The sequence below is a fragment of the Vulpes vulpes genome, chromosome 8, assembly GCF_048418805.1.
Source record: "Vulpes vulpes isolate BD-2025 chromosome 8, VulVul3, whole genome shotgun sequence".
NCBI lineage: Eukaryota > Metazoa > Chordata > Mammalia > Carnivora > Canidae > Vulpes > Vulpes vulpes.
The window spans coordinates 110,047,340-110,060,352 of NC_132787.1; the positions used below are offsets into that span (position 1 = coordinate 110,047,340).

Here is a 13,013-nt window from a genome sequence, read left to right on the forward strand (position 1 = left end):
CCATGTTTCTACCTGTTAGCTGTGTTCCCGCCTCAGATGGGCTGCTGCTCGAGGGCCCATCTGTAGTTTGGACATTGTGAGCAACCAGGTTAGAAGGGTGGGCACATGGAGGGGAAGGGGAGATCTGAGTACGGGCTCGAGAGACCATGCAGTTTAGAGCATAAAATAAGCACGTGGGCTTTAGTGGAGGGATCCCGGTTGTTCAGATGCCTTGAAAGGGCTTCCTCATCTTAGGGCTCGTGGAGTTTTCCACCTCAAGCACTGGCCAGTAGCTGAACGTACTTGGAAATGATCTCACGTTTTTAGGCAGCACCTTTCTTCCCTGGCTCTTCACTCTTCCTGGGACCCCATGAGCAAGTACCGGTCCCGGGCCGTGCGCCTCGGGCATCGCTGGCCCCTGCGGGGAGGATGAGCGACCTCGAGCAGACTGGGTCTGCTCTCCAGAAGCCCTCGGCCTGGTTGGAGAAACCGCCATAATTAGGTAGTCAGTCTCGGGATCAGATTGGCTAATTCTTGTCCTGTGATTTGTCGGTTCCCCGGGATCTCTGGCTTTCTGGGGTGTCTGTTAAAAAGTCCCCGTGTGTGTGTCATCGCCTTTCAACCTGTAGCCTTGCAAACACCGGATTGGGTGTTCCTGCCCCTGGGGGCCCCCCCACGGCCACGCAGCTTCTCCCCATCCTGGCTTCTGCCTGCGGGTGTGCTGGGGTGGGGCGGGGGCATGTGTCAGTTATGAGTGAGATCCGTGAGGAGCTCCTCGCAGGCTGTGCCGTGGGTGCTGCTCCTGATAGGTCATGCTGTGGACTCTGCCCACCAGTTCGTCTGCTGAAGCCCTGATCCCCAGCGTGGCGGTACGGGGAGGTGGTCTGGCAGTGATTAGGGCCTGGGCGGGGAGCGCGCACAGTGGGATCAGGGCCTTGGGAGACGCACGCGGGCTCCCTTTCTGCCGTGTGGAGGACACGGTGGGAAGGTGGCCTTCCGCAAGCCAGACGGACGCTGCTCAGCAGAACCCCACCTCCCTGGCACCCTGGCGGCGGGCGTGCGGCCTCCCCACTGTGGGGAATGAGTGTGAGCTGTCGGGGCGGCCTGGTCTCAGCCTTCCTTCCCGGCTTGCAGTGGCCCTTGGTCTTCACAGTCAGCCTGTGAACTCCGCACAGGTTTACCCGTGGAAATGCGCTACCAGGAGAGGTCTGGTCGTCTTGCTGTGAGGGAGGATGTTCACAGCTGGGATTAGCCATTATCTTACCAAAGTAGGAGCAGCAGATTCCAGAACCGGATTTCTTGGTGCCTCTTCCAGCTCTTGGGTTTTAGTTTTATGTACTGGATATTGTGCATTTTTCACTGTTGTTATCAGGAAAGACACGCTGAGCTCCGTCTGCTAGAGGACGGCTGCACCTGTGGTCACAGCGCCATGAACTTCACGAGCATTTCCTGAACGACAGAGGAGAAGGAAATTGTGGTTTTGAATGATACTAATGTGATTGAAAGTATTCCTAGCTCCGCGGACGGTCCTGGGATGACGGCATGAGGCGGGGGCGCCCGAGGATGCCCCCCGAGGACGCCCCCCGTCGGTGTTGTTTCTGTTAGGAGGAGAAGCAGTGTGGTGTTTACTGGGGTCTGCAGACCGCCCCCCCTTACCGTATGTGAGCAGGAGTCTCCCCTTTGTAGCCCTGGGGGAATTTGTCAGTGAAGACAAACGTACACCTGGGGCCACGCTGAAAACCTCTGATCGCCGTGGCTTTCCTGCAGGTATTTGTGGTCTTCCACTAGTTACTCAGACGTGCACTGTGTTGGGTGGGGTGGCTTTGGCGCAGTGACAGGGAACCGGGGCTCAGATTGGCCGACACAGGGGAAGAGACCCGATGCCACAGGCAGGGCAGACACGGGCCCTCTCCCACCACTGTCAGACCGTCGGCTGCGTCCTCGGGCTACGAAAGCTGTGGGCACTCTGCCCAGGTGGCAGCGTCCACGTGGGGCCACCTTGAAACCCGGCCCCCCAGCAGGCCTCATCCCGTCCCATTGGCGCCGTTGGTCAGCTCTGTGTCCCTCGGTCCCTGGGAAGATGCGTTGGCTCCTGTGGCCACCACAGAGCACCGCTGGCTGGGCCTGAAACAACAGACCTTATTTGTCACGGTTCTGGGGCCCAGAAGTCTGAGGTCGGGGGTTCAGCATGGCCGTGCTCTGGTGAGGACCCCCTTCACGGCTCGCAGACGCTGCCTTCCCACTGTGTCCTCACCTGGCGGGAGAGGAGGCAGCCGCAGCGGCAGCGAGGGAGAGAGGGAACAGGAGTGTGCCAGTCCCGTCACGGGCCCGCCCTCACCACCCCCTGTAACCCCGAGCGCCCGAAGGCCCGGCCTCCTAACCCCCCGACCTCCTAACCTAACCACGTGGCTGCAGCTGAGTCGGGAGGACGCGGGCATTCATCGGGAGAGGACGCCGCACTGCACACACCTGCTGCTACTGCCGTGGCGGGCGTGGGCCTTGGCCGTGGGCTCGGGAGAGCCTGGCTGCTCGTGAGGGGTGCGTGCAACAGCCGCGGAGACACGGGCACCTCCAGCCTCTGTACTAATGGGGCCTCCTCTTCCTTGCAGTGTCACGTGGGAGCCCACGGGGGACGGGAAGAGGGTCATCTCTCTGGCGGACAACCACATCCTGCTGTGGGACCTGCAGGAAAGCTCCAGCCAGGCCGTGGTGAGTGACCAGCGTACAGTTTTCAGCTTTTGTGTTTTTTTAATTGAACCTTTTGGCTGAGTTCCGAAGGCAGTTGGTTGGTGTATGCTTAGGGTTTTGACATAGATTATGACATGGTTAGTGAGCGGACAGAAGCACCAATCGGGGGCCTGCGTGATTGGCCCCTCAGTGAGCTGTCCGAGGTCGGGCCCTGGGCCCCGCACACAACAGGACACAGGACCCAAGGCTGACAAAACCCCACCCTTTGGCCATATTTGTCCACAAGAGGCAGTGGGATCTCCCGATGGATATTGTCTCGTTTAGATGCTGAACAAGTGTATTGTCTCTTCAGTGGACAGATTTGCAGTCTGGTTAAAATAACCTTTTAGGTAGGAGCTGTCATAAAGTACTAATTTCCCGGTGCTGGTGAGCTGCTTCCAAATTTCTATGTGAGTTGAAAATGACGGTGGTCCTCGGCCTCTGACCCCCATGGCCTATGACTCCCCGTGACCTATAACCGCTAGTGACCTCTGGGCTCCTGCCGTGGCCTGTGACCCCCATGGCCTGTGACCCCTGTGGCCTATGTGCCCCCTGCTGTGGCCTGTGACCCCTGTGGCCTGTGACACTCCCCCCGCCCAGCCCTGTGGCCTGTCAGCTGACCTTCCCCTCGCTCACAAGTGCACACCTTGCCGTGGTCGCAGTCACACCCCGTGCGTGTGGTTGTGGGCGGGCTGGGCAGCACAGAGCATCTCCCTGCCTGAGCCGCGGCGACCTGCACGTCACCCTCGGGGCTCCGTTTCCACGGATGGGAGTGGCAGGCCCCTCACAGCTCCCCACGGGGCCGCACATCCTCACACCATTGAGTGTTTCGCGCTGACTTTCTTTGGAATCAGTTGTGCCTTCGAGTATTTGTTGCCTCCAATACTTTGTCCGTTAGAGTAAACATTCTGATTAGTATATACGGGACATGTTGATTCCCTAAAATTTTCTCTCTTAAAATGTGATTTTTTATATTGTGTTCATGGTTTCATTGCATTTGTTTATGTCAAAGTAACACCTTTAGAGAGAACAATCTAGAGGCTTGACACGACGAGGTTACGGTGTCCCCGGTTCCGCGGCCACGCGTGGCAGGAGGGACCAGAGCAGGGTCTGTGCACAGATTCTGTAGTGGGGCCCGTCTGACATTGCTTTGTTCCCATGACACGTTTTTAGCTCCTTTATGTTACAACGCAAATAAATTCTCGGGTAGGCAGTGGAGATGGCGCCAGTAGTGATTTATCATCATCAGCACATGGCATCAAAGTCAGACTCATTAGAATAAAGTTCCACGTTCAAGTTTTAAAACTCCGTGTGGTCAGAAGGGTGGTCTCCTAGCCTTCAGTGTGGGATGAAGAGCTGGTCTGTTTTCGTAGTGCCTAAGTAATATTTAAGGGGAAAAATCATGGTTTTTATTTTTTAAAAAAGACATATTTCTGTATCATGGAGTGGCCTGAAATGCCACTCTCACCCAGATTTTAGAGCAGAACAGGAAACTTGAAGGTAACCCAGTGCCTGGGCTGCTGCTCCGGGTGGGCTGTGGGTCTAGGGAGATGGTGCTGCCCCTCCTGGGCGCGGGCCACGGAGTCTGAGTGCAGTTGGCAGCAAGGCCCCTCCTGCCCCCTCCTGCGCACCCCCCGCCCCCCCCCGCAGGTGCTCTGCGTACCCAGAGACCAGAGGCAGGAAGGGAGCAGTACTTTCCTGCTGCAGTGCAGGTGCAGGAGGTGCTGGGGGAGCTGATGGCGGGGGTCCGTGGGCACCTGGCGCGCCCTGCCCGGGGAGAGGCCGCGGAGGGGCGAGCCACGGTGCTGCATGCACGTCCAGCAGCCCATCCGTAATCAGACGGGGGCGCCGCTCCAGACCCTCGGCCATCTCAGAATGATTTTATGGTAGGGTGATTAATCTGTAACTTATTTTCTGCAGAGACCAATTTAGTTTTCTCTCCTTCGTTTTTATCTGCCGTCAGCACTTCTGTCAATACCACTTTGCGACCCTCTGCCGTGGTATTTAATACCGAAACCTTCCTATCGATTCCGGCCATCTTCACACCCAGCTCCTCCGTTTTTTTTTTTTTTTTTTTTATTGTTGGAGGATATTGCCTTCTGTGGTGAATCTAATCTTATGCTCGCTGCATCATTACCTTTTGCAATTAAATCGGAGGTTCTTTGCCATTTATAATCATTAGCAGAGCCCAGGGGAGGTCTGCAGGGGGAGGTTGCGTGGGGTCCCGGCCCCGATGAAGGCAGAGGGGATGCCTCGCTGTTTTGGAGTGTGCTCATCCATCTCTGGGGCCCAGCAGCTCTCAGTAGCTGTGGAAATAAATAGCTTTCCAGGTGCAGCGGGCAGCAGAGCAAAAGGAAGATGGGTGCCTTGAGAGTCGGCTGTCCTCCTCCTTCTGGCCGCGCGTCAGGGTGGGGGCTTCTCAAGGATGAACCCGGGGCGCACCTGCCCGCAGTACCGGCGTTCAGGAACGCTTCTCAGAAGGAGCGGAGTGGGCTGTAAGGACGCGGCGTTCTTTCAGAAATATTCCAGTCTGAGGTTTAAAACCTATGGCAAGGGCTGCACATACGGGGGAGGAGCTAGCGGTGGCAGCTCAGGGCACGTCCGCTGTGCCTGAAATAGAAAACATGCGTTTGTTCTTGGGGACCGGGGTGGGGTGGGGGAGGCTGGGCGGATGCAGGGCTGGCCCCGTGTCGCCTCCCTCCTGGGAGCCTGGTTGTCACCTGCCACACGGTGACCACGCCTCACGCCCGGCCTGCTGTCTCCACACGTGGCCCCGACGGGAGAAGGAGGCTCGCTCACTCGCGTATCTCTGTGCTTAGTCTGGCGGCCTGGGACGAAGGGCTGGATCCGGATGCCTGCCTAGTGCCCAGCAACGGGGAGGCCACGGCTGGCCGGCCCCTGGGAACCTGTTCTCCTGCCCGGGGCTGGGGGGCCTGTTGTGGCGCTGGCGTGAGTGTCACATGGACGTGGTCGCTCCACCCCACGCGAGTGTCCCCTTCTCCCTGTCCCGTCTGCTCAGCAAGGCCTCTCGCCTGCTGAAAGGTTTTCATCTTTTTTTAAATAGACTTTATTATTTAGAGCAGTTTAACTGGTTCATGGCAAAATCGAAAGAAGGGAGCAGAGACGACCCCGCCTCACCTGCGCATCCCGCCCCCGCCCCCCCAGCATCCCCACCAGAGGGGACGTTTGCTGCACTCAATGGGCCCGCCGGGCCGGGCTCGTCCTCCCTGACCTCACCTGATGTCCGCGATCTTCGCTGACGTGGCCGCTCTTTCCCCGTCTGGGGCGTGTGGGCCATGTCCACGTGCATGTGCTCACTCAGCACGTGCAGATGCCAGCGTTGAGGACACGGCAAGGGGATGCGTGGAGCCCCAGGCACCCACACTGTGCCTTCGCAGCTGTGACGGAGCTCAGCCGGTCGCTGACAGACCTTGGTCCCTCGCTGATGTAAAGCAATCCACGTAAGGACCAGATCTCGGTGTCACAGAACTCGAAGCCCTTGCTTGACAGCTGAGAAAAAGTTAGGCCCAAAGGCCCAGGGGACGTCCTGGAGGCGGCACGGTCGCAGGAACAGATTCGGGGCTGCACCCTGACCGCGCTCCCCTGCCGTGCGAAGGGCTGCTGTGGCCCCGCAGGTGTGTGCTGTGCGTCGCTGGCCCGAGCCTCGGCCCCGGCCTGTGTTCACCACCAGCCACGTTTGGTCTGTGAGGGTGCATGGGAGTGTTGCAAACAGTCAGCATTTATTTGGAGCTGAACCTAGTAAATAGGATGGTTGACCAAGCTTTGTGAAACTGGTCCACAGAAAACAGGTTAAAACTCTGAAAGCTGGCTTTCTGGTGAGTCTCATAAAAAGAACTTCCAAATAGTTGAGCACTGCTGCCTCGCTGACAGTAAAGAGAACCCCTCGAGCCCTGGGTTTCGGACAGCAGCCACTGGAGTTGATGCTTCAGGATAGTTATTTAAAAAAAAAAAGTGATTTTCAAGAAAATACAGAGTATGTTGTTTCCTAAGTTGCGTATCTCAACGTAGCATAAGAGCTACATACAGCTTTTGACTTTACACAAATCAGAGACAACAGGAATCGTCTTCCATTAGATCTTGGAAAAAGTCACCCCGCACAGAGCAGGCTGGCGTTGGTGTCTGGCAGACATGCACTTCTCAAGCTCTCCAAGGCTTCCTTCTAGCAGCAGTGCACGAGAGTGAACAGTGCGTTTGGCAAACTCGGTGAGTTTAAGGGGACGCAGCCGCCGCGGAGGCGTGATACGTGCCCCTCGGTGGGGCCGGGCTCTGAACGTGGACACACGGCCTCGGCCTTCCAGGGTTCGAACATCTTCCAGTGTTGGGGCCCACAGCACAGAGGTGATTTCATTTCAGCTTGCGGGCTTTGCCGTGACAGGCTGGGACAGGCATGGGCTGGCGGCTGTGGTGAAGGCAGCCACAGCGGTCCCAGGGCCGGGGGGGAAGCTGAACGCCGCGGCTCCGTGGCAGGAGTCCAGGCAGCCTTCCAAGCCTCGACATCAGGTCCCGTTCCTGCCATTCACTCCCAGGTGACCTTGGACGAGTGGCGTGTCCACACCTCTGTGTCCTCATCTGGAAAGTCAGGACCGGATTCCGCATCCATAAAGTAGGACAGCGTCTCAGTGCCCGTTGGACGGACGGGCAGACGAGTGGGTGGAGGGAGGAAGCCAGCAGTGGAGGGAGGGACTGCGCGGACAGAGAGGAATGAGGGTCAGGTCAACAGGATCCCAGCGCAAAGGCCCGAGGTCCAGAGGGGAGAACCTGAGGCACCAGACAGCGACCCCTGTGCGCTTCCTAATGAAACCTTCCCCCAGAGGGGAGGGTCACACCCGACACGGGACGGACACAGGTGCTGTCATCGTGGCAGCGCTTCCAAGTTCTTCTCCTTTGTTCTTTTTCATAAGAGAATTTCCCCCGTGCCAGAGATCCGCTATAATTAGATCTCTCTCCAGCAGATCACCGGCGTCTAAGTGGCGTGACCAGGTGTTGGCTATATTCTCCTCCAGCTTGGTCAAAAAATTTAAATCTGCCTCACGACCTTTCCCGTTTCAAGTGTGGCGCTGATGTCAGGCCGCAGTCACGGGCACAGGACACGTCTTCCTCTGCAGAGCTTAGGCTCTGGGGCAGCAAAGGGGGCAAAGCCCTTTTCGTTCTGTTCTTCCTACAAGTAGAGTCCAGTTGGAAATAAGCTAATAATAAATGTAAAATGACCTCAAATTCTCTCACCAGGGCTGGCACCTGATGCCCTGTGTGCGTTTTGTAAGGACAGGAAGGCTCTGGCTTCCAGGAGGCCAGCTCTGTGGAGCCTGGAACACTTCCTCTGGGGGAACCGAGTCTCCGGGGGGCGGGGGACCTGCTAGGCTTTCCTGGGGCCACACTCAGGAGCCGGGAACGCCCACCCCCATGGCCCGGGTGCCTGTCCACACACGCCCCGGCAGCCAGGGTCCTGCCCCGGCCGGCCCCGACCCCCGTCAGGTGGCGCTTCTCCTTTCTGTTCCGCAGCCGAGGGCAGCGATGGGCTGTGCTGTGCTGCTGAATCCACTCCCACCACCGCGCCATCAATGCTCGTGCCTTGCCCTGCGCCCCGGACGACACGCCCCATGCCTTCCGTGGACCCCGAGCACAGACCAGGGCTCCCGGTACTGGGAGGGCACTTGGCCCCACAGGGCGGGTTCTTGATGAGCTCCACCTCACGAGCGCGTTGCAGGAGGGAAGCCAGGCTCAAAGGGACTGGGTCACTGGTCAGGTCCCTGGGAAGCCGCGCAGGGGCTCTGGCTCCGGGCAGTCGTCATGGTCAAAGCTGGGGCTGGGATTTCCAGCCTGAGAGAGGCCGGCCGCATCCCCACGTCCAGGGCCCAGGAGGGCAGAGCTCGTGGGTGTGCAGAGCCCGGCGGGGCACAGGGGCTCGGGCAGCGGCCACAGCCGTCGTGTGAGCGTGGCCCCCACAGGCTGTGCCGCTTGCCTGGGTGGCTGCGTCGTGTCTCCCGCGCCCTGAGAGCCGTGCCTGCTCTTGCTCCCCATCGCCGCCCTCCTGACTGCCCAGCTGCTGCTCCGCTGTCGGTGGTGGTGGGCAGCGCGCACCTCTCTGCTGCGTTCCTCTGCCCGCTGGCACCATTGTCAGCCCGGGTCTTGGGTGCAGGTAGCGCCGCTTTGGTCTTCAGAAGCCGTACGCCCACGTCTGCGGCTCGTGACCGGGAGGAGCAGCATTCTGTTGGTTAGAGTTCATACTTGCTGTTAGTTCGCTCCCTTCAGATAAGTTCGTGGGGTGGCTGTAGTCCTTCCTCGTGGGCTGGGAAGCACCGGATATTTCTCTTCAACGCTGAAAACCAGGTCACGGTGTGCAGTGCCCCCTCTGGAGTTCTTGCTGATCCCTCCCTCCGTGTCATGCGGCTGCCTGACCTTAGTGCGCACGCCCTGCCGGCTGCCCGAAGCAGGCCTTCAACGGCGGTGGCGCGGTCTCCCTCTGGGTGGGCACGGGGCTGCCACTGCCCAGGCAGATCATGCGCTGCAGTGAGCCCAGGAGTCGAAGCAGGAGGCGGGTCCTGCTCCTGCCCCACTGGCTGTGTGGCCCGGGCGAGCCGCCCACCCTCTCCGGGTCTTGGATTTCCTGGTTGTGGAGTCAGCTGGGATTCACTGGCGGTCTCTCCTGACCTCTGGTTGGCGCTTGTGTCCCTTATCCCTCTAACAGAGGACCACAAAGGTGGCTGCCCCCATGGCCCCCTCGTCCCTCGTCAGGGCAGTCCCCGTGAGGACGCCAGGGGCCTGGGAGCCAGGCGCCCTCCTGTGTCCCCTGTGGCTGTGGTGCGGGTGTCAGCAGCCAGGGCTCATCCGAGGGCTCGACTGGGGGTGTCTTCTTGCCCCAAGCTCAGGACGAGGTTGTGGCAGGACGTCGTTGGCCCGCAGACCTGAGGCCCCTCGGCTCCCGGCACGTGGGCTCCTGATCATGGTGGCCGGCCTCATCGAAGCCAGTGGGACGGGGAGCCCCTCAGACAGTGTCACCTCAGGACGCCCCTCAGCACGGAGGGCTCTGCTGCTCTGAGGCCGATACCCAGGAAGGGGTCCTGCAGGCCGTGAGGACCTGGGTGCTGCCCACCCACCTGCCACGGACCGTCCCAGGGCCATCCCAGCTCCGCCCGCCCCGGCCTGCACCGCCTCACCTTCCTGTTATGTGACACCCCGCCTGGTGTCTGTAGAAATGCTTCACTGCCGTCCTTCACTGACAGCCTGTGCAGCCCCAGAGCCCGTCCTGGGTCCCCCAACCTCACCACACCCTCCTCTGGCTGCTGCCGCTGGACCGCTGTGTTTTCTCTGGGCTGCCTTCCCTGCCTGCGCTCCCCGTGGCCTGGCCCAGGCTGGCTGCTGTTTATTTGCAGTTAGTGAATCTCTGTACTCGGCAGCTCAGCTGTCGGTGCGTACATCGCATGTCTGCAGTGACTCCGCCAGGTCAGGGCCGCAGAGTAGCTGATGACCAGTGGTGGCACCTCCTGTGGAGCGTGCACACCTGTGCAGCAGGTGGGTGTGATGGGGGCCGGCTCACCCCCCCTCCGCCGGCCTCTCCCTCTGCCGTACTCAGTGTGGCCCGGGCCCTCCATGTGCTTGCGGATGCCTGCGCAGCCGGCTGCTGGTCGGTCGGAGGATCGATGAGTTACCAACTTGCTCCCGAAACCTGGAATAGCCCACGAGCTGGCGTCCGGGAGACTTTCTGTGGGGTGGGCTCTGGAGGCAGAAGCGCCGGTCAGTTTGCTGATCTCCCATCTCCAGGGGAGTCCTGGGGGAGTTGGGGGTGACATAAACGCCAAGAGCACAGGTGTTCCCCATTCAGGGCGACGTCGCGCTTCCCCTCGCCAGCCTCGCAGGAGAGTCGCTCCACCGAACACGCGTGATGTGTCTTCTGAAGGCACAGCCTACGTCTCCACCTTTCTGAAGAGTTTGATGATGAGTCAGCTGCTTTAACGGACGACCGAGAACACCGAGCGCTGACTAGTTAGATTAGGCGTCCAACCCTCTCACGTTCCCGCTGACCTGACGCCGTCTTCAGAAAAGTGAAATTGCACCCATAGAACTCTTGTGTGACTTAATTTTTTTCCCTACAGGGAACCATGAAAATATTTCTTAGCGATGCTGTGTGTGTGGAGGTGAAAACGAGTTCGGCCGGTGAACGCCAAGTGTGAGCTTACTGCGTGTCTCTAACATGGTTCTAGAGCCCTTTTCAGCGTCTGAGGTCACAGGGCTCCTCGGGAACATGTGCTCGTCGCTGCTCTTGGGGCCGTTCGTCTTCGCCTCCTGCCTGCTTGTTCCTGCACACCGTCCTCGTGTGGCTCAGGCGCGGGTCCCCGTCGTGAATCTCTTGCCGGCAGTTCTCTGTCCTCCCCTGTGGCTTGCTGGTGGCAGTTCTGGCACAGTGGCCTGCGCGCCCTGCGGGGTCCCCGTGGGCTCCGCACAGGACCACCTGCCACAGACCCATGTGCCTTGTGCTCCGCTCGGATCCCGGAGCCTGGGCCGCTGAGATGTCCGGAGAGCAAGAGGGCAGAGCCATGTCCTTCATCAGGATGGTGCGCTGTCCTGACCCGGCGTGCGGTAACCACACAGTCCATGTGTTCTTGTCACCCCACCTGCCCGACTGGTCGTGGTGACATGGGACAGGCTGAGCCAGGCCACGTCCCTCCCCAGGAATTCTGCCATGAGTCTCAAGGTCAGTGTGGCCTTGTGTGGGTGTCTGCTGTGGCATGTCATGCCCTAGAGCTCTGGGTGCCCCTGTCCCTGCCTGGGGACCGTGAGGACACCGGTCCAGAGGGTGCCCAAGAAGCTCCGAGTGGGTGTGGACGGGTGCAGGAGTGAGGTGTGGGGGCCCTGGTGCTGGAGTCCTCAGTGCACGTCTGACCTCTCCCCCAGACACCCTGAGGTCCCAGCTCACCGGAGGCCTCCTTGCTGTTCCCACGGCCCCTCTGCCCCCTGCTCTTGTCGCCACTGTGGGGCTGGCCTCAGGTCCTGTCCTCTGGGCCTGCCCCACGCTGATGCCCATGGTGGCTCTCTCTGGCCTGCCAGGAACTCATGGCACCCACTCGGCCTGGTGCTCCTGGGCACCAGCGGCTTTCCCTTGGCCCTGCTACGGTTGGCCTGGGGAGGCCCTGGTATGAGAGGTTGGCACGCCTGGCCTCTGCCTCTGTCCCCAGCCACTGTCCCTTCTGTTTCTGACTCTCCCCATCCCAGGCACACCCCAGGCCTCTGTGGGGTCAGCTGCTCCTTGGGTGCCACCGTGCCCTCTAGTGGTGTGACCTGATCCTGGCCAGGCCCCCAGGTCCCCAGAGTGCAGGGCCAGTCACTCCTCTGCTTTGCGCTGTCGCCCTCGCTAGCGCGCATCCCCGTGAGCAGGGACGCGGTACCCATTTCTTGCGTGGGACGGAAATGACGCTTTAACTTCCTGTGGAGACAGGATTAGTAAGTGGAACTTGCTCATGTGAGGGCAGAACAGGGTCCCTCACTGGGGTGAAGTATAAACCAAAGGCCCCTGCTTTTCCGAGGAGGCACACCTGACTTCCTGGGACTCGTCAGGTGGGGGGCGGGGGCGGCCCCGGAGCAGGTGGCTGTGGGCACCTGGGAGGGCCCCTCCGATTCCCAGGAAGGCACGCCTCGCGCCATCCGCTCGGAGACCCCCAGGGCGTGCCAGCTCGGCTGCCGGCGGCGTGTCGTCACACACCTCACCTCTTTCCTGCTGCTGAACCCCGGGCCTCTCGCCCCCGTGCAGCCAGGAGGAGCTTAGCGAGGGCATGAGGGGCCCTGAGATTCATGGTCTGCCTGATATGCCTCATCAGTGAGGCAGGAAAATGCTGTTTTTTTGGAGAAAGATTTTCTGGAACATGTTGAGCCAAGAAACCTTGCAGAGAGGGGCAGCACCTCCTGTGTGGGGCGGGGGAGTGTGTACCGGGTGGGCGGCTATTGCCGCGCTGCTTCCTAGAATGAGGGGATCTCCTGGAGGAGTCGATCTCACGGATCCTTCTCTGTCACATTTCTTACCAGGGCCGGTCTCCCCGGACAGGAAACAGGTGCTCTCTCCCTGAGGCTCAGCTCAAATCCCCTTGAACTGCCCGCAGAGTCTAGGGGCCGCCCCAGGCCTGCCCACTTCCAGCCTGGGGTCTCGCCCTGACCTGTGCTCCAGGGGCCCCAATAAAGCATTGAGATGGGCCGCAGGACCCGGGCCGGTCCCAGGGGATGCTCACTGTCCCCACCGACTCCCTCAGCCCTGCCAGTGCCCCAAAGGATGAGGCTGGTGTTCAAGGTAGCCTGAGTGA

General features: G+C 60.2%; 1 protein-coding gene across 2 annotated transcripts in view; it reads left to right on the forward strand.

Moving 5' to 3' along the window:
* The window catches only part of EIPR1 (EARP complex and GARP complex interacting protein 1), a 122,205-nt gene that overhangs the window by 101,428 nt on the left and 7,764 nt on the right, over positions 1 to 13,013 (forward strand). For both annotated transcript variants that reach the window (XR_012003260.1, XM_072767823.1), the window contains exon 5: positions 2,589 to 2,688. Coding sequence is in view for 1 of the 2 variants with exons in the window: in XM_072767823.1 (XP_072623924.1) it covers positions 2,589 to 2,688 (100 nt within the window). In the remaining variant the exon portion in view is untranslated. The remainder of the gene's footprint in view (positions 1 to 2,588; positions 2,689 to 13,013) is intronic.